General features: G+C 38.5%; 1 protein-coding gene across 1 annotated transcript in view; it reads right to left on the minus strand.

Moving 5' to 3' along the window:
* Nucleotides 1-21,344, minus strand: part of TCERG1 (transcription elongation regulator 1) — a 35,620-nt gene extending 14,276 nt beyond the window's left edge. Inside the window, 13 exon segments of the mRNA XM_009646748.2 lie at nucleotides 1,956-2,091; nucleotides 3,233-3,299; nucleotides 4,115-4,275; nucleotides 5,295-5,383; nucleotides 6,496-6,611; nucleotides 7,906-8,106; nucleotides 9,409-9,471; nucleotides 13,393-13,635; nucleotides 16,327-16,588; nucleotides 16,795-16,870; nucleotides 16,872-16,921; nucleotides 20,399-20,624; nucleotides 21,168-21,344. Of these exon segments, the coding sequence (XP_009645043.1) occupies nucleotides 1,956-2,091; nucleotides 3,233-3,299; nucleotides 4,115-4,275; nucleotides 5,295-5,383; nucleotides 6,496-6,611; nucleotides 7,906-8,106; nucleotides 9,409-9,471; nucleotides 13,393-13,635; nucleotides 16,327-16,588; nucleotides 16,795-16,870; nucleotides 16,872-16,921; nucleotides 20,399-20,623 (1,689 nt within the window). The 5' untranslated portion in view covers nucleotide 20,624; nucleotides 21,168-21,344.
* Between the last annotated feature and the right edge of the window lie 28 nt (nucleotides 21,345-21,372).

The following is a 21,372-nucleotide window of genomic DNA, read 5'->3' on the forward strand; positions in this document are numbered from 1 at the left end:
CAAACTCTTAGAAGTTTGCTAAAATCAGAGGTCCATTGCTGAAGACCAACAGTGGAGCCTGGGCTGAAACTTTTCACTCCTTGAGGCTCAACCCTCACCCACTGAGAAATGGCGAGACATTTGATCTAAGTATTCCACTGAACTGAGGGGAATTTTTAACATATATACACCTTTTTATATATAAATGTGTGAATCGATTAAAGTAGTCTGTAGATGTATGATTTAATTACAAAGTGAGTCTTTCACTGCTCTAGATGTATATATATTATCCTTAGACATAAACCATTGACCAAGTCTAACACTAAGATTGGACCTAGGCACACCTAGACTCCTCGCTGAGAAGGAGTCTGGAATGCAAGGGGGTCTGTTCTAAACCTCATGACTCAACGGGAGGGTCCTCCTTCTCCTCTGCATCCACAGTCTCTCTGTGAATCATTTTAACTCGAGTGTAACTTCATTTTCCTTTGTGTACTCCTTCCATGCAGTAATAAGAGTGAACCTTGCCATCCGCAAATCTGTAACTAAGTCGCTGGTTTGATTAGTTTTGTCTAATCACTTTGTTAATCGACTGATGATTGAGTGCTATTAAAATATCACAATCAAAACCTGCGATTTGCCACAAGTAAATTCTAAACTGCTACTAAATCAAATTGTGTAAAATCACTCAATTAGTTGGCAAGATCCTAAATCAGCATTCCATGACAAATTGGCATAGTAAGCAGGATGGCAAGCAGTATCACTAATTACTTAGTATGCTGGCCCCGAGCCTCCAAATGATCCCCACCTGCTAATAAGTAGAATGGCGTACTGGGCTGGTGGAATTTATATGCTGGAGAGAGGAGAACCTCTAGTAATACCTATTAAATCCCTAAATGAACTTTCCACAGCTATTACAAAAACTGCCTGTATTCCAGGCCATGCATGAGTGCGGCCCTCTTAATGTTCCCATATCGGCAACTGTGGATCATAGTACATTAAAGTCGCTAATTAAGGGAGCCCCTGCTGTACCCAAACCCTACCTCGCTGCAAAACGAGATGAAATTAGGAGGGACATAGACTTCAGTGTCCTACTAAACACAAGGGAGGCTGCTGACAATCAGGAAGAGGCAGGATTCACAAATTCATTTGTGACACTGCCATAGCAAGTTTCAACACTAATTGGCTCTGCAAACTTCTAAACAAGAACACACTCTTAATTGCTACTACTGTGTGACATTAAAAAAAGTAGTACATCAGAAGAAAGCCTTGAGATTCTATGTTCTCCTATGCCATGCCCGCTCTATACCTTTTCTAAATGTTATGGGTGTAAATAGTTCTGCTACAAAAGAGATTGATTTAAACACATTCAAGCTCATCTTAAGCAAGCTTTATTAAAGCGATCCCATAAACCCAGTTATTGAAACTAAAGGAAAGCTGAATAGGCAGCTGGAACTACTTCTTTTTAAAAATTACTATCTAAGTTTATATTCTAATAGACTAATTTATCTATCAAAACTGGTTAGTATCAAGCAGATTTCAAATTTAGTTAACTAAAAGCAAAAACTGCCCATTTAAGGATAAGAGTGTACAGATGGCAGTGGAACTTACTGCTCTTCTCATGTAGGAACATTTCCAAAAACATTAAGGATGTGTCCAGATTGTGTGTCCTATTTATTTTCAATGGCTGCTTTCAATTAGGTAATTGCTTAACTTGGAAAAGAGTTAAAAAAAAAAATCTGTCTTGATACTGTTTAATTTCAGTTACTGAGAAATCAAAGTTTTGCTATAATTATAATATTCTTGGAAATACGGAGTCTTGTACTAAATGCATTCATTAACCAGAGGAAGGATGAGATTGTTTTCCTTACATAAAGCACTGCAGATTATGAATTCACTAAGAATTGAGAACTCTGCCTGAACCTCCCCCTCCCCCTCTCTCCCGTTCTTACATACACACACACACTTATTTCTCTGACCCCTCTTTCTAGAAGCATGTCCTTGAATTGTTTCATCCGAGCCTCCAGAGGGACAATGGCTCTCTCTCGAGCAGCTTTAATTTCAGCTTCCATAGCAGCTTCCTTCTCTGAATCAATATCTTTGTTATCATCTTTCCTGAAAAAAATTAAACATACAGTGTAACTTGAGAAGTAATATGTCAACCCTGTAGGTTAGAAATTGAACTACACCAGGACAGAGTGGGTATAACCGATTACTTCAGAAGCACAGGCGTAGAAATCACAAAAGCCATTCTTTGAGACTTGAATACGAATGCTTTCATACTGAAAGAGCTCAAGAACCAAGGTATTCTCAATAACTTCAGCACCAAAAAATGACTCCAAGAAGTTAGCACACTCTGGTTGTATTCAATGGTCTCGCCAGATGTGTGACAGATTTTACATTAGCTGCACTAATTTTCTTATCTCCTGTTCCAAGACCACGAGGCCCTGTCAAAAGACTATGGGTAAGGGAGCTAGTTCAAATTGAGAATACCTTACAATCATTACAACAGAAAATGGTGTAACGCAAGTGATAGATTCATCCATCAAAGCATTCTGGAAAAAAGTGTGTTGTCTGTTGATTTATGTTTACTAAGAGCAAACGTGCTTCATCCCAGACAACTCAAAGCCTTAACTGCCAACAGCTTTATGACCATCCCTAAGAATACACAATAACAAATAGTAAAACTACCTTTAAAACAGTGCGTCTAAGTAACTCAGAGTGAAGTGACATATCTCTCTTCCAATAGGCAAAACAGACCAAAAGACCTAAACAAAACTCTTAAACCTTTATAACAGAGTGAAAACAAAGTAATCTCTGTGAAAGTCTAGGTGGCTGGATTTTTTGGCAACAAAACCTTGTGCACAGAAATTAACAAGCTATATAAAGAAGCAACAGAAGCAAATTATTAAGATAAACTGCACTCAAAATATTCCTTGGATTCATCAACTTACACCATTTATTTCCATTCTGAATGATTTCCAAAGGAGAAGCTATTTCCGCTATATGTGAATTTCAGCTATCTCAGAGAAATATCAAATACTTGAGTATATTTGCTAAATATACTTGCTAAATATATATATAAAAATAAATATACTTGCTAAAGTAAAATAGCAGAAAGTTGATAACTGTATTCACCAATCCTATTAGTCACTGTTCTACTCTGCTGAATACAACAGCATACACACCGTTCAGATGAAAAACTTTAGTTACTTTATCTACACAGACCACTTAAGTATTGAAAAAGCAAACTTACTTGCGCTTTTTAATTTTAATAGGCTCATCTTCATTTGCTTCCTCCGTAGATTCATGCTCTTCTCTAACTGTAACAGATTTCAATAATACTTTAGGTTTTATCTTTATGATAAGTTTGTAAATCACAAATGAAGCCTTGTGCAAAAACAGAGGATAATGCGTGCAGCAATAATGTATTCTGACAAACGAAGTCTTCAGTTGCTTTCAGAATAATGCTCTTGGAATTTGGTGGCAGGACTAATGGACTTGTAGCCAACTTTGTATTTAAAATGACAAACACTGACCTTTTATTTCCAGGGAGGAAAAAACCCTCAGGCTAATGAAGCACATCTGGATCTTCTGATTACCTACTTGCCCTTTGCTTTCCTCCAACTACCAAGCCCACACATCATCCCAGGATCATTTACCAGAACTCATGCCAGAAAGAAGTCTCATCTCAGCAGCCTCTTGAATGTTCTCTGCTCTTGGCAGCTGCTTCCAAAACTGTATTCCAGTTGATGTTCTCTAAGTTAAATCCCCTTCTGTGAGAGCCCATTCGTACATTATGATTAATCTTTTCTGGCCCCCAAATTCCTCTTGCTTATAAAACAAACACAGTCCCTTTTTTAGTCAGTAAAAACTGTGGGGTTTTTTCAGCCTGTTGGCATTTAGAAAAAAAAAAATTAACCTTGTTAGTATCTACTTGCTTTAATAGACTGGTTTTTTCCAAAGGACTCTATAAATCTGCATTCCCACCAGCCTTCTTAAATTCCAAAGCGTCTTAAATTCAATACGTCCTTACATTTCTCTCACTTATTTAAACATTACTAGTTGTGGAAATCAACACAAAATAAGTGAAAAAATACATTCTGACTTCTTAAGAAGGCAGTAAGATGGCTCTTACTAAGTTTTTTTCCTTCCTCCATTCCTTTTTTGTGAGGAGGTTCTTGAATAATTTTGTCCACATCAGCTCTTCCAATTAGGTCATCTGGTCGGTCCCACATAGAAAGGCGAGTGGTAGGGTTATAGAAGAAAACACGCTCATCACCAGTCCACACCACACACCTAGAAATGTAACAGTCAGACAGGAAGCCTTGTATTATCTTTGCCTTCACTCATTCTGTATACCTTTACCATATTCAAAGACTGAAGCAAGCATAATGGTCACAGCCAGATCCAGGTTATACTTACTGCACAACTACCAGACATTCCTACTGTCCAAATGGGATATTGAATTATTGCTTTTCTCTGCTAGAAGATTTGAAATACAATTTAAAAAATGCTTTTTATCAGCAGCTGCAGTATATTCAGTTCTTCTCTAGGAAAATGTTTTAGACAGCCGAATCAGATTTTGGGATAAAATGTACCTCATCTCTCCAATGCCCCACAAAACGTAAGAAAAAGCAACCTAATGATCTTGTTAGAATTTTACAAATGACGGGATGAGAGAACCGCAGAGATAATTCGAAGGGAGACAGTTTAAATAGCAAACATTAATAAAAAAGCATCAATGGCTAAATTGCAAAAATTAAAACAGTACCTCTTCCCAACTGATAAGATTTTTACCTTGGTCATCCAAACGCACGAGGATGATTTACATATACTACAGCAAGAGTAACTTCATCACAACATTATACACATAAGCACCTGACCAATATCTATGCCAAGTGAGGGGCACAGGGGGAAGGATTGTTTTGGCCAGCAATTGCACCTATTTGCTCCCAAAGGCATAAGGGCAAAAGAAGTGAAAAGATTTATTTTTGGACAGTATTTCATACCAGATCAGGAGGAATCAGTGGCAGATGAAGGGGGCTGCGATACAAAATCCATACTGGTAACGTACCTCATAGGACAGCAGTTAGCGTGTGGCAGAAAGGCTATACCAGCACCACTGAACATTACAAGTGCTGGCACAGCGTGAACAGTGCTGGCTGGAGGAATGCAATGTTATTTGAGACAGAAGCATACCAAGAACAGGACCCTCACACACTGTTAATTGCTTTAACTACCCAGCCACCTTCCTGGTGGCTACAGGAAACATTCCAGTCCCACAGTAGCAGGCCGTAGGGAAAAAAGTTACCTACCATGGGGTTCCTGGAATAGGAGTGGTTGCAACCGGCTTGGCCTTCTGAGCTGCTTTTTCTTCTTCAGTCATTTCTTCCTCTTTTGGCTCCTCAAGGAAAAAACATGTTACAGGATCCAGACAATGACAGCTAGCTAATTATTTACTGTAACGTAACTAACTTGTTTTAAACAAGCAAATGTATTTGAAACAATGCTATCCAACAGCTCACAATTACACTTCACCCGTGCTGAAAACGGAAGCATTGGAATTTCAACACATAAGCAGCAATTGCTATTCAAAAATCTCAATTCAGGAAACCTCTGTTTACTTAACTTCGACTGCAATGAAACCTCATTTAAATGTCTTCCTAGATCTGCATGAATCCTCGAATCAAGGCCTGAATACAGGGGTAAGGGTGTAGTTTCTCACAAAGAAATTCTGATTTGTTCTTAAAATTAATTTACTTGAAAGTGAGACATGTAGTACAAAACAGTTAAAAATCTGCAATAAACCTTGTAACAGAAATAAGTGAACTAGCAACTATCTCAAAAGTAAACAGGGCAGAGTGGTAATAAAAACCAGCAACTGAATTCTGTGCTTTTGCCTAATAAGCTACATTGAAGCTCACAGAAATCAGTATAAAAGCTTTCATTTTTATTTAAACACCTTAGCGTCTTCAAGAGCTATGCTTTCTCAGCATGAAAAAATGCCTTACATTAAGTTAATTTTGGTTAATGCCATGTAAACACTACAGTCATTTTCTCGGACATGTGCTCCTAAGACTAAACTTATCAGTTATATAGCACATGGAGAACGTTTAAACTTTGGGTTTTGAAACACTTTTTGTTCAAAATAAAGGAGCAAAGAAATAGAGAAAAAGCTATTAACTTAAAGATTTCAAGCATTCAGGACAAATTTTATTTTTCTGAACACCTTAAGATCAACAAGAGAACATCATGTCTGTGTAATTCGCCAACTTTTTTTCACATACTCTGTATTTTTCTTTGAAGTGTCCTTTTTTTTCTTATGTTAAAAAAGAAGTGGGAAAAAAAAAAGTTAAAAGCCCAAAAAGGAAGGCTTTCAAATCACCCCAGGAATTTAAGAACTCAAATTACTAACCATGTCTCCTGTCAATATGCCTGGTCTACAGATGCATCCACACCTGTAGGATGTAGGATTCAAAATGGTGATACTGACTATTTGGTTGCAATGTCTTTTACCTCCTTTATAAGTTCTTTTATAGGTTCTTCTTTTGGCTCTTCTTCTTCTGTCTCCATTGGTAAAGGCTCCTCCGTAGGTTCTTTAATTGGCTCTTTAATCTTCTCTTCCATTTTTTCTAAACAAAGACAGAATTTGCCTTAGTATTATTAAGAAACCATTCTAGAACCACAACAGATTTTTATCAGATTTTCCAAGCACAACAGCAAAACAAAACTTATTTTTCATGTATTTTCACCACTTCCTGTCCTTCTTGGGCTTTACAGTATCTGCTTATAAAGATGTGATTATCTTCTGCACCAAGATCAATTTGGGGCTGCAAAAGGAAATACTGTAAGGCAGCCTATTATATTAACAACCTAACTAAAGTGTACCAACAGAAATACCTGAAACACCAATAAAAATATCAACCAACAACTGCAACCAACAGCACAACACTTGAGACCGCTTTCAGCTTTAAAATGCTGTTGACAAAAAAAAAAAAAAAAAAAAAAATCAGAGAAATTTGATGGAGAATCATCTGAGGATTGCTCTGTACCCACTTAAAAAAAATGATAAAATGTATCAATTTTGCTGAGTAAAGATTATATTTGCTGTCTCAGATGTTTTCACCTCAGTAGAAAGAACACCTATTATGTAAACCTGAAGTATTATAAAGATAGGTATTAATCAAACTAGCTAACTGCGTATGCGTTCTGAATTTGTCTGAACAAAGATTTCTTGTAACCGAAAAATTCAACAGACAATAAAAGGAAGAACTATTTGGGTCCAACTGGATTTGTTTTCCTAAAAGACTTTATAAACTGGATAAGCCACAGGATTTTTGCCCCTTCTTCCTTGTTTATGAAACAAGAACAATTTCCCTCCAATATAACACAGCCATGGATATAATGTGGATTTGTATAAACACAAGTCACAGAATACGACCAGAATACAACTTCAGGATACTGACGGGGGAGGTAACTTATTTTTCCCCTCATATTCCAAATCTGTTTACATACTTAGGTTTTGAAGATCTGAAATTTAGCATTTCAATGACCTTCAGTCTTCCCTGCTTTACAGTCTTGAGAATAAATGAATTTTTCCCTCACTATTTATATTCCTGCACTTGGGATCTTCTCAAGCACGCGAGTACGTAAAGTACTTACTTTCTACTGCAGTGAAAACACGCATTTACCCAAGTGTCATGGGATTTGGAAGCAACTCTAGAACGAAATACTCTTACAATAAAGTAGGAAACAAGCGATAACTTTCAGACTCAAGAGCAACTCAAACAGATGCTTATAATCAGGATTTCAAAATATTTTTAAGGGAGATAAGGCATTAGAAATATTCTTGTTCACATTTTCAAACACAAACGTTAATGGTCTAAGCAATCTTGCCTAGTATATAGCTGTATTAAAAAAAAGTACCTTTTTCTTTCAGTTCTTGGGGTTTTTCCCACGTTGACTCCAAAGTCCTATTGTTATAATAGTAAGTCTTTCCATCTGCTGTTTTGTACTCTGTCCACTCAGAGACTGCTGTGGCTCCAGCCAACGTAGCAGGTGAAGCAGCAATAGCAACCTGAGGATGGATCATAGGTACAATGGGAGGGGCCATGCCTGGCAAGACACCTGCATAAAGAAGAAAAAAGAAACAAAAAAAAAAAAAAGAAAAAAGAAAAGAAGGAAAAGAAACAATAAGTGACAATGAAGTACCAAAGAACCAAAACCTAGCACTTCACTGACTTAATTTACAAATAATCAACCTATATAAAGATTGTTTTAAAAATTAAATTGGAAAGCAATGCATTGTTACTGAATTTCCTTCCTTCCTTCAATCAGTAATGCCCATATCACGAGGTGAATTAGATAGCTTTTTATTTTGAGTAATGTGTAACTCTGCATAGCACAAAACTTGTTATAGACATTTGCTCCAATACTTCAAAATTAAGTGCTCTATTTATTAAAAAAAGTCTTTATTAGATCTCTATAGCAAATATGTTTTTAAAAAATTACTCCGCTGTTTAATTATGCTGTAATTTTAAGAGATATTCCTATTGCTCTTGAAAAAAAAAAAAACCAGTGGCTTGAACTTGAGCCAAATAACTGAGCAGAACTCTAATAAATCTTAAATCCCCACTTTTTTTAAAGTTAACATTAATTCAAAGCCTTGAATAAAAACTGATGAGAATGAAATAATTTCAGATTGTGTGACAGTTTTGTTTAGTACTGAAGATTGATTGGAAAAAACTTTTTATTCAGATCCTAAAGCAAAATGGCAAGTAAATATCCAAAGATAAGAAAGCCAGAATGCTACATTATCCTGTTCTTTCTCTACTCATCCCAAAGTGGATATACTGAACATATTTTGAATGACAAGTTCTAGAAAAACAAATTGGATAGTACTACAAGACCATAATTTTGAGCTTTTAACATTTATATGAAAAATTCTATCTATTCAAATAATGGAAAAGCACACATTACACATTGCCATAAAGTATTCTCTATAAGTGTCTTTTCTTAAATCCACAATTTGAAAAATGAAAATTTATACTAAGACGCACATACACACACACCAACATGCGAGCACAATCATGTCACTATACATGTGGAAGTAGGAAAAACAAAAATCCACACACAAGAAACTAATAACTAAGAAGTATGGGCATGAAGAGGTTCACAATTATTACAGAACTCAATGATTACAGAAAACTGTACTGGATTTTTTTTTGTATAAAATAAGCTAACACTAACAGTTATTTGGGAAAGTTACTTCCTGGCCAAATATTATATTTGCATTTATACTCGTTTTGAAAATAAACTATATATATTCATTCAACTGGGGAAGCAAATAAATAAATAAAAGATAAACAACAACATTCACTACCATGCCAACTTACAGACAAAACGAACTAAGATGGTTTTGAAAATTACCGGTCTTGGTGGTAGCGACTGTCTTTACATACGGGCAGCTGACTATTTGCATCATTGCTACACCTGTAAAATGGATAAGCAAGCATGTTGGAAAGCTGCCATTGTATGTCAGCTACCACTGGGAGTCTGGATGCTACAGATTTCCTGTTATAATTTGGAATGCCATTTTCAGCTGGCAAAGAGAAAGCCTCCCAGCAAGAAAATGTGAATCATTTTTGCTCCAACATTTTATGCCAGATCAAATATAAAACTAATTTTAATCTGCAGCAACAGTTTCTGCCTACATTAAACCAGCTGTTTAGCAAATTACTGGGATGTCATTAAAAAGAAAAAAAAAGGTATTTCAATGAAGACTCAGGGGTTTAAGTTCATTCAAGGGGGAACTCGGCTCTCCTTGTAGGGCAGTATCATGGGAAAATATTCTATTAATGGTGCTGTATTGCACTGACAGCCTTTGCTCAGACAGATCCATCAGAGGAGCAGCAGCAAAGTGAAACTAACGGTCTTTGCTATTTTCAGTCTGCTGCTGCATTTAGAAAGCAGTGGTAAGAGCAGAAGGACGGATTTAAACTAGTCAGACTAGCAAGGCGTGGCAGGGTGAAAGTCAAGTTCAGCGGAGGGAAAGCTGAGGTTATGAGGATCGTTACGGAAAGGCTGGAGGTGGAAGAAAGGGGGAGGAGGGAGAAAAGCAATGAAGCTGCCAACAGAGGTAAATAAAGCTGCATTAGGTCAGTGGCAGCAAACATTTTCTTTGTTTTTCATTACCAAGAACGTCACGAGCTGAAAAATGCTCTAAAAGCAGCATAACCAGCCCTCAAAAAGGTAGCATCATGCACTGTTCTGCTCATTAAATGCCATCGAAAGGCCACAAAGAGGGAAGCATCTAATCCTCTGCAATTAGATGCAAAATTCAGTAGGAAATTAGACGCAAAATTCAGTAGGAAATTAGACAAGGGTAAGGGGAACACATTTCCAAAAACCTTCCTTTTAGGGTGCGGAAGTAAACTGTGGAAGTTCTCTATACGTTGGTCCAGTCTGGACACTCAGAAACTAAAATAACTTCAGAAACTTCCCCTTAAATGGTTTCAATTCCATCATCTGAGGTTGGAAATCCTCCAGCACCAAGTGAAATTAAACCCCTGTGTTTATAACCAAAGTAATTTCTATTTTTCTTCATTAGAGATCTAGTATGGAAAGCATACAAAAATACTGCCAATTTATTTTAAAAAATACTTCTGAGAAGACAGAATTGTAATTTTTTTAATAATAATCTGAGTGAAAGAATCCCAAACTAGTTTTATTAAAAAAAAAAAAAAGTATGAATTGAGACACAAAAACACTGACTCAAACAGCACTGAATGAAGTATTTGTCTAAATTTTGGGGGGACGGGGTGTTCATGTTACGAACTTGAAAATTAGTCTGAAAATTCGTTTTGTTAAGGAAGTTACAGCATGTCTTAAAATTGGGTCAGTATAAGTAATGCCATCTGCGGGATCACTGAATTTACAAGATACTGCAGCACAGATAAGACTTAGCAGATACCCAAGCCATTTCCTCTGCCAAGTTCATTCTCAAACATACAACTAACTTTTAACATATGAATTAAGAGAAAGCAGACTTACTTTTTAGGATCTGAGATTACGAGATATCACTAATCAACTCTTCCATTGTTCCGTCTTACTACAGTATAATACAGAGATTAACTTTGAAATCACTTGGCAATGGTATTGTTCAGCTCTGACTCTGTAACTTGAAAGCAATCTGGCTGATATAATATCTAGTGCTGAAAGCCCCCAACATCTCTACAGTAAAACTTCGTCAGCCTTTTTGCCTTCACCTTATACTGCCATTGAAGTAATTTTGATTTTTCTTTAGTTTCTTGTTACTGTAAAATATTTTAAAGGTTTCCTTTTCTTTTACAGTGTTTATAAACCATGACAATCAACTCAAGCCAGAATTAGCTGAAAGTAGGCTGATTTTATTCTGTAATTAGGCAAAACGACAAATTAGATTCGCTAGTGGAAGCATGCATTTTATTGCTAGGTATCTTTCCTATGCATTATGGGTTCCACCCAAAAGGCTCATCTCACAGCCAGAACAGGAGAAGAGGCCAGATCTAAGACTTGCTATCAGGAAAGTTTTGAAAAAAAAATAACTTCCAAAAATGAGTTTAAGATGATCAATGTTCTTGCTGTCTTTCCTTCTGTATTGCACTAGTCACAAAACTTTTTGATCGAGAGCCTACGAAAAAAACCCAACCCAAACACACACACCTCAGTGTATCCATTTTCACTGGCACTCTTCTACTGCTTTGACCATCCACATTTCACTTGACAGTTCACACCTGAGTAGATGGTTATATCCTCCAAAGGTATGTAAGGACCCTTCACTCTATGCTGATCCCTTGCTGGCAATGTCAGAAATTGCAGTTATGGACATTCAGCTGACCACCTTTAAGGCTTAACCCTTTTTATTGTTCTTCCAAACCTCACAAATATGTATTCCTCTATCCTTTATCCATTTTTCTTTCAGCCTTGAGTATCGTGTTCAGAATAGTATTTTTTCCTGTCTTAGAACAGTGAGTACTACACTGCGATTTCCTTTTCAAGCAAATTACAGATTAAAGTAGCTTTGCCCAGTTATTTTACAAGACTATCCCAAAAGCAGAGGTAACTAAAAGCTGGTTCTCTCTTCTAGTTAGCAGAACTAATACCCATTTTTAACTACTTTGGTGCTTATATCCTATGTGAAAGAAGTGTTACAAAGGATTACTTTTCATCCAACCAATTTGATGGAAGGTAAAGACCCCCCTTCATACCTACTAGTCAATGCGTTAAGAGGACAGCGGGAAAGAAGCCACCTCACTCAGCTTGTACAGAGCATCAGAAATACTAAGACGCTGCTCAGAGCTGCTTCTTTGTAATTCCTAATCGGAAACTAACTTGTATCCAGTACAACTGCAGTCTCAAACCTTCCTTTGCAACAGAAAATCATTAGCTCCTGGTATATATTTAGTGCTACTGCACAATGAAAAAAACATTCATTACTTTTGTACTAGAACAGGAACTCAACTGTATCCATGCCAACTGAAACATGGTATTTAAGCAATCAGTGACTTCAGTGACCTCTAGGAGGACCTCTGCAGCAGTTACAAACAATAGCCAAGTCCAAAATTTTGCCAGCCTAAAATTAGCTCCTTAAGTATCTAAGTATTTTATAAAAACTTAAGAAAATATGATTTACCCAGGAGCCAGTGGGCTGCCATCTCAGATTTATTCTCAATGGTTTTTACATCTAAAACCTATGAATAATACCCTACCATCTTGAATGTCTTCATTATGGTCCCCAGTTTAATCCTCAATGTTTTGTGTAAGCATTAAGCATCATACTTTATAGTTGGAAACCAAGAGAACTGGAAACACCTAACATCATTCAGGGGTAATGCATTTGGATGGTCATTTTTCCTGCTCATAAATGTATTATTTTATTTTGATTTCTTTCAGCTATAATCCACATCCTAAAAATATTTATGCGCAAGACTTAAATTCTAATTCAAGCCAGTAGAAAAAAAAACTATAGCAATACTGCAATTAGTAAAATATAGTGCTATAGTGCTACAATATTCTCAGTCACATATGCATTCTGTCCAGAAGCTCACTTTTTTTAAATAGGATGACAAGATAGACATGTGCCATGAGCTTAAGGGTTTAGTCCAATCCTTATATTTTCCTATCATCTAAAAGAAAAAGGTTTACACGTTTAAATGAAGCTGTTTTCTGATATGTATATTAAAGAACTAGAAGTAAAAAAAAATTTCATGTTATTTGTTAATTAAAAAGTCTGTCTGCTAACCCTGAATTCTTTCAAAAATACTCAGAGTGGAGAGGATTCAGGCAAGTTCCGTACACAGTGGACACATGAGTGCAAACAAATTGACAACATGGACATGTAGCGGACAAGACAATTACAGTTCGCCAATTTACCTGGAAGTGGAATAGGCATGCCAGGAAGGGGGACACGAAATGGAGGTACCATTACTGGTGGAAAAGCAGGAATTGCTGCAGTTGGTTGAGGTACTGCATGAGGAACTGCAGGAGGCAATGTCTGTGGGACTGGCTGGGGTACAGTCTGCACAGGTGTAGCAGAAGGAGCAGAGGTTGAAACACTGACTGATGGTGTGGCAACTGAAACACCCGAACTCGGGGTCTGGTCTTGTGTGGTAGGTGCTGATAAAAAAAAAAAAAAAAAAAAAAAAATTGTATCTTAGACACTACAATATATTTGCTGCAAACATACTGGCTCTCTGTTTCCCAACAGACTTTATATAAGCAGATATGCTTAGATATACTTTGCCTTCTCTGTAACATTAAATATTCACAAAGTCAATTTCCAATTTTACTTTGTCCCATTCTTTACACCTAACAAGTCTCTATTAGCAGTAGCAAGGGTGTACCAAAGGACAAATATAGCCTCTGTATCCCTGTTCAGAAAAACAGAAAGGGAATGTAACAGAGTTTCAAATGGAAAAAAATTGTTCTTATATTAAATGAACACAGGTTCTACTTTTTAACAATAATGGCAGCAGCATACGCATGCCAACAGTCTATCTAAAACTATGCTTATTAGGCAGTGATCCAAGAATAGAAAAATACCAATTAAAAAAACGTGTAAATAAGCAAGAAAGAGGAAAGTACTTCTGTTCAGAAGCTGCAAGAACTTTCTTGGCCTTCAGTGCCTCCCAGTGGGAAAATACACTACTAGCATTCAATTCCATAATCCTTGCAGCGTGACTGAAATCAGCACTTAAATGAGAATAAACAGTGCTGAGTATCAAAGCACTGGCAAACAGAACTAGAGATGCGACTGATTAAACTCATGGACTAGCCTTGCAAATTTACAGTGTAAGAGTTGGTGAAGGGGAGGAGAAACTGTTGCAAAAATGAGCTAAATAAAAAAAGAGAAACCACACCAACTTATGACCATATGGGTATACTGTGCATTTTCTTCAGTATTTACTGGCTACCAGAAGCATTCCCAATAACATACCAGTATTAACATATTTAAATAAAAGATTTTTTGATCTGTTAAGTGTTTCAGAAGGAGTGAAAGTTCTTAGCACTGCCTAAAATTTAGGGAAACAGAGCAGACAGTCAGTATGTGATTTGTTTTAAGGCCTAAGTCAAATCAGTATCAGACAAGAATGAAGCTCAGCCAGAAGTCCCAGGTTTTTTTACAGGCCAAGTCTGAGAGTTATAAAATTATTTTAAATGATAAAATTTTATCACCTAGGCACAGACACCAACAGTAACAGTTCTTGAAAGCAAAGACAAAGTTTAGCAGGTAGAACAGGTAGAAGTGGAACAGACTCTCAGTGTTCGATATTAGGAAATTTTGCTTCAGAGAAGATGGATAAAGTGCTATTTCAAAAGTATGATCAGTTCTCAAAGCCTGGCAGTAGGCCAGAAGCTAACATTCACCTCCTACCTGATTCTTGTTACTCAGCAAAATGGTTAGAGTAGACCGTATTTCAACAAAGCAGCTGAACACAGTACTAAGTTACCTTTCAAATTAAATAAGAGCCCTAAAATGCTTTGAGCAATACAAATTATTTGCTACTCTGATGATCTGTCCTCCCTCCAGTGTTAACTGAAAGCATAATTTGAGTTACCTCAATTTGACTCCCTTTGATACACAGATCTCTCAAGTTTGGGATAAATGGTGAGTTAAGCTTGACTTGCCTCACCTGTTACAGGAAAAGGATTAAATAGTTCCAGGGGACGCAACTATACACTACAGCTGGAGTTGGAACAGTTCAGCAGTTGCTCATCTTCTGCATACTCTTTGGCCTGACTCAGTGCACACATTTTTGCACAGTGCAGCTACAATGATGAAGACTGTCAAACAACAGGGTTCCAAATCAGCATAAATGTTGTGCTTTCAGTAGCCCTGCGTGTAGACAAGTAACACTAACCAAACTGTTCCTTAACAAGCATAGTTTGCTTCATTTGTGCTAGGTGATCTTGTTCATCCTTTGCTGGTGACAGAGTCATGTGCAAACAGTACATAAGATACATCTCCATACAGATGCTCTGCACTAGAGGCACTTTGTTAGCATATATATTCCAAAGTATAGTCTAAATCATACTATTTATATTATATGTGGGTACTATGTATAAACATGCATTACGTACATGCTGCATAAATTCAGTCCCCTTTCCTCTTGAGGTCCCCTCAGTTGGCAAACTCTTAAAAGCAAAGGCTCAGCCCATGTAAACAGCAGTAATCTTCAAAGGTCACAAGTGAATAACAATGGCTCTAAGGACTTTTTTTTTCCTCTTTTGTGCAACTCTAGCAAATGGGAACTTATGAGGCTTCATCAGAAGAACACCACTAATAGAAGTAATACACCAGAAGCTCTATTCTGCAATCAACCAATTCTCCACAGCCCGGGAACAGCACTCAAAAGATCCGGCCTCTTAAAGAAACAGATGCCATTTTGGAAACAAAGAGAAAATTGCCACCACAGTAACGCCTACATCAGATTAACTTTTCTTGTGAGATACTTTTAGAAACAATTTAGCTTTATCTATAGTCAAAAGGAAATGGATGCATAATAGCTTTGAGATGATGTGATAACAGCAGAAGAAAAATATACAAAGACCTAAAGAAAAAGGGTTGCATACCAATTTAGTATTTCTTTCCTGAAGTAACACTTTCAGTTTGGGGGAAAAAAACCCAAAAGGTTCACATGCAAGGTTCTTCTGGATTAAATACTGTACTTTAAACTCATATTCTACTTTACACTGAAACAAATTCCTCCTGGATACCAAGTTTTTGCTGCAGTAATTCCCCAGAGCAGCACCCCCACCATCTGTTCCCCACCACCAAAAAAGCTTGAGAAACCCTCAGTTACTCACTGGAAATTGTCTGTGAAACTGAAGTGGCTGTGGTTGTGGTAGAGGTTGTGGAGGACTGAGTACTTGAGGATGTGGATGGAGACGCTGCAGATGCCGGACTACTGGTGGTTGGTGTGGAGGCACCTACTGCTTGTGCCTGGGCTTGCGCCTGGGCCTGGGCTTGCGCAGCCAGCATCGGCGTCAACTCCGACTGCTGAATAACTTTGACCCCATCTGGCTTAGTCCACGCCGACTCACGTGTACGTGCATTATAGAAATAGACCTACAATTTAAGAATGTCACCATCAAAAAACTGCTTATCTGGAGGAGGAGCATTTATAAATGATCCAGTTCCTCCTGTTTTAAAAATAATTAATAAGAGGATAGGCAAGAGCGTAGGATTTTACCACAGCGCAAGACTGTGTATGACAACACGCTCACAACAGCAGTAAACACCCTTTACTTCCTTGTTTCTGGTAACCATCTTACCTTGCCATCTGGAGTTTTGTTTTCTACCCATATCTCTTCAGCTGGGGGCATTGCTGGTGTTCCAGGGGCAGTGACAACCAGGAGGTGGTGGCATGCTACCCATGGGAGGAGGCATAAATGGTGGTCTCTAAAGGCATATAACAATAATAATCAAGATGATGATAATACAATTTTCAAGCAGCGTTTTCCTTTATTAGAGCACCAACAGACAGTACAGCTATAATAAGGTTAACTCTACCAGTCTTGACAGCTTCTTTAACAACCTAATACTACCAGTGCAGAGAATGCGCTTCCTGACAAGCCACTACCTATGGCAGAACAGCTGCAGTAAACATTTCACTTCTGAGATGCTAACATAAACACAAAGCATCAGAAAAAAGTGGCATAAAAAGAAGTGGGGTTAGAGAAAAATCCTCTCCTGAAAAGGCAAACATAACCCAATGCAAGAAAGAGAAAGGAAGAACTGTTCCTGAATAACTGCCACTCAGATATCCCCAGCTGTGCATCAAATACACCACTAAACAGTTACACAATGACCCTCCCAGCGAAGACAAAATTTAAAAAACAAATTACAAGCAAGCATCCCATTTATTAGCATAGAAGAGCAGTGGATTTCATTAGAATCCATTATACGTCTCTATTTCCCATTAACTAAAATTCTAACTAGAGCTAATAAAAAAAAAAAAAGAAAAATATCAAATTACATTTTCCTTATTGCATCTTCATAAGAAATCCAGAACTGCAGTGCACACCACTGTCACCTGAAAGCCTGAACGCCTGCTTTTGAATTCAAGGTACATTCAGTTCTTTCATTCTGCCTGCTTATTTAGACTGTTCTGAAATTTCCCGTGCATAACAAGTATAGTGAATACTTCCCTACAAAAGACACAGTCGACAAAATCCACCAAGTTCTTTAACTTACTCTGCATCCACCTACAACTGACCTAATTATCTCCATCACTCCAGTTCTAATTGAAAAATATTTCCTCTTCACAAAGGCAACACCAAGACAGCTCACTGGTAAAAAAACCTTCTGGCTCTGCACTCATAACCAACAGGCTCGAGAGTGAAACGCACACATGCAGCAAGGCAAGGGCTCTGCTGAAGCCAGGATGTGTGCAGGAAATCCAGTGTCACAGAAAGAAACAAAAAAGCCATTAAGGTAACTAGAGCCTGCGTTTCCTTCCTTATTTCTTCTCCACAGCTCCTCCATCTGGCCACGAGATGATCTTTCTCTTTACCACTCTACAATCTGTAAAAACAATCTGGTAGAGCTCACTTTTGGCCTGCTGTTCCTAAAGGGAATGCCAGGTGTACAGCCAGGGGACCCAGAACACCCTCCACCTCTGCTCTAAGCACACCCTCTCCTTTGTTTCTACCACAGGACCTTTCAACATTGTATCTCCCCTCTTATCAGAAGCAGGATGAAAAGCTAAAAACCAAACGTGGTGCAAAGCAGACCACAGTGCTGACATGGCAGGAAAAACTTAGACATGCTTGGTGCAGGGATTCAACATACGGTAATGTGCTGTATAAGACATGCTTACTGCATGGCACAATAAAACAGCTATGATGTTAAACAGCTAAGAGCTAAAGCACATTCAGAATACAAATCAAACACATAAACCAAGGAGACATCAGCAACTAGGCTTGGGGCTTCACATTAACTCTGGCTGACTCTTGAAACTGCAAAAAGGAAGCAAGATCCTTTTCTTCCCTCTCAGTCCAAGTTCCACTGCACACTCCAACACTCTTCATTGCTTCAGAGCTTTCGAAGTAGCTAGTGCAGGGGCACATCAATATTAACAGCAAGAGGGAAAATGGGATCATAAAGCACCAGAACAAAGGCACAGTAGGTGGAAATAGTCCTAAAAAAACTAAAAGTTGAGCACGAAAGTGTACCATAGAACAAGGCCCCTAGTACTGAACGAAAGGAAGAGAAAAAGATGACATTATTCAATGAGGTGAGTGGGGCTGTTTGCATCCCTCAAACATGCTGTTTCAGAATTCAGTTCCACAGGACTTCTGTTCAGCTGAGAATGTTTCAATGAAGTGAACAGCTACTTCACACCTCCCTGAGCATTCCAAGTTCTAACAACATGCTTTATGTTCAAGAAGATGGGGAGAAAACTGCTATGGAAAACATGCACTGGTTTCTTCTTGACATTTTGTACTCAGGATGATGATAGCACACAAAATTAAACTACAATCTGATGTCAGTTTATTTCAGATGAAGTCCAGCTTAAGTCCTTGGTCCTGCTCTCACTGCTGCTTTGCTTCCTCTCACACCGCTCCCTCCATTTCACACAAAGCTGTCTGCAGAGCTATACAGTGCATTAAGAGTAATGTGGAAAAAAGCTCCCATAGCCCTGCTGCCAAAAACCATAAGCAAAGCAGGGCCTAAAATACCATGAAATAACCCATGTCAGCATGTTCGCTTTCCATCTTGCCCACATCCTTACATTGTAAAATAAATTTCACAACACTAAAGTTTTCACTATTCTATTACAAACAGTGGATTTAAACCATTCTTTACAAACCACATAGCACTATTCACCTCCTTACATGCCCGCCTGCAGTCCCACACAGTAATTACAGTGCCCTAACACTGTACTCCTACAATGCTATTAAAACAGTATTTCTTATTCACAGATGTGTTGTACCTTTCAAACTGTCTCTGAAAAGTAGGCAGAACTTAAACATACATCACCACGAAATACAGACAGAAATCTACGATACTTGAGCCCCACAGGCTCGTACTATCCCTGTAGGTGCTAAGAACGCTGTAAGTTTTAGAACAAACAAAACACAACAGCAGCAACAACCATAAGATAAAAAGCATTCTCTGTCTGCCAGGAGTAAACTTATGTCAGCACAAGGACCACCTGCAGCTGCTTCAGTCGAACACTGAGCTTACTCCTAGGTTTTTTTTCCAAATGTTAACTTTTTCTTTGTCAGTGTGTTAACAACTTCTGGTGCATTACTAACAATGCACCCTCCTGAACACAGTGCTAAAGCAGAACATACCTGCTCACTGATTATACACCCACTTCTCAGAATTGCTACCTGTCCACCTAACCAATCTCTTGGTGATCAGTAATAATAAACTACTGCAGCGATGGCAGGTGTGGCTCATGCCGGAACCCACATGGAATTCAGCTGCACCTTCTCTTTGTGCGCGTCCATCATTACCTCACTAAGCGAGGTAATAACTAAGATAACCCTGGAGGGCTGATGTGCACTTCACACGCCTGATCTGAGGCGTTCAGAAATCTGAGCGCAGCCGAATCTTGCATTCTGCACGGCCACAGGGCACCAACACGGAGTCAGGTTTTAGTAAAGACTCTGTTGGTGAGCGTATCCTAACTGCATAACTGATTAATTTAGAATTGCCTCAAGGAGCTAAACAGAAGTTGCATTTACATACCACAGGTATGCATTAGTTTTATAATACCATGCACGAGCCTTATGTTTTCATCACGCCCTGCTATTTTTTTTTCATCCATTTTAATGTCTCTCCTCTTATTATTTCCACACATGAAAACAAACAAGAAAAATCCCTAAATTCCAACTCAACAAACCAGGAGAACCTCCTATTCTTTACCTGTAAATGCGGAGGTCCCATTGGTGGAGGAATCCCTCCTGGAGGTGGCATCGGTGGCATGTTTGGATCAAATGGAGGACGTCCGAAAGGGGGGCGAGGTGGTGGAGGAGGACCTCGCATCATACCAAAAGGTGGAGGTGGTCGCATGAGAGGCGGCGGGCCTCTCATGACTGCGTTTGGTGGGGGAGCTGGGCCGCGAAATCTCAGTGCTTGCTGCTGAGCCATTCTGTGGATAAGGCCAAAGGGAAACAAAGTTTATTTTCTTTTACTGCTGAGCTGTAGGAAAATCAGTTCTTACAACAAACAGGGAAAAACCCTACGAAAAATCAAAAGGGTGTGGAAAAAATGCCACGTTTGAATAAACAAAGTTAAGTGTACAACTACTTCAATAGCTTCTTCCCCTTTGCAATTCAAGTTTGTTAATCCTCAACTGTTAATTTTTACTCATGGAAATGAATAACCTAGAGCTGGGATCAGGGTAGGCAGGCATTGTGGAAGCACATCCAGATCTGCCAAAGCTCCTCCAACATGACCTGCAACTCAAGATTCTCATCTGCACGTACATCCTAGACTTCTCAAGCAACAGCCGCCAATTGCGCCATGGGTTTCAATTATTCTGGAGTGCGAGTGTCTGTTAGGACTATCTACATCCTTCGCATTTGTGACCTACGGTAGGGTTTGCACTCTGACCATCGCACTAAACCCGCTGTGCCACCCAACCCTCTACACGGGGAGCTTCGTAAATGTATATATAGAAAAAAACGTTCACCTTTGGAACCAACAAACGCTCTTCTGCTGCTCTCAGGAAAACAATTTTGCCCACCATTTAGTGCCAGTGCAATACCAATGTTGGCATGATGACTCAAAATTGAAAAAAACAAAGGTTATGAGAAGGTGAACGGCAACACGCACGCAGCTCAGCACCCGGACCGCAGGGGCAGCCCCCGCTCCTGCTGACCTGGCCTGCGAGCGGC

Source organism: Egretta garzetta, unplaced genomic scaffold (genome assembly GCF_000687185.1).
Source record: "Egretta garzetta isolate BGI_Z169 unplaced genomic scaffold, ASM68718v1 scaffold1, whole genome shotgun sequence".
Lineage (NCBI taxonomy): Eukaryota > Metazoa > Chordata > Aves > Pelecaniformes > Ardeidae > Egretta > Egretta garzetta.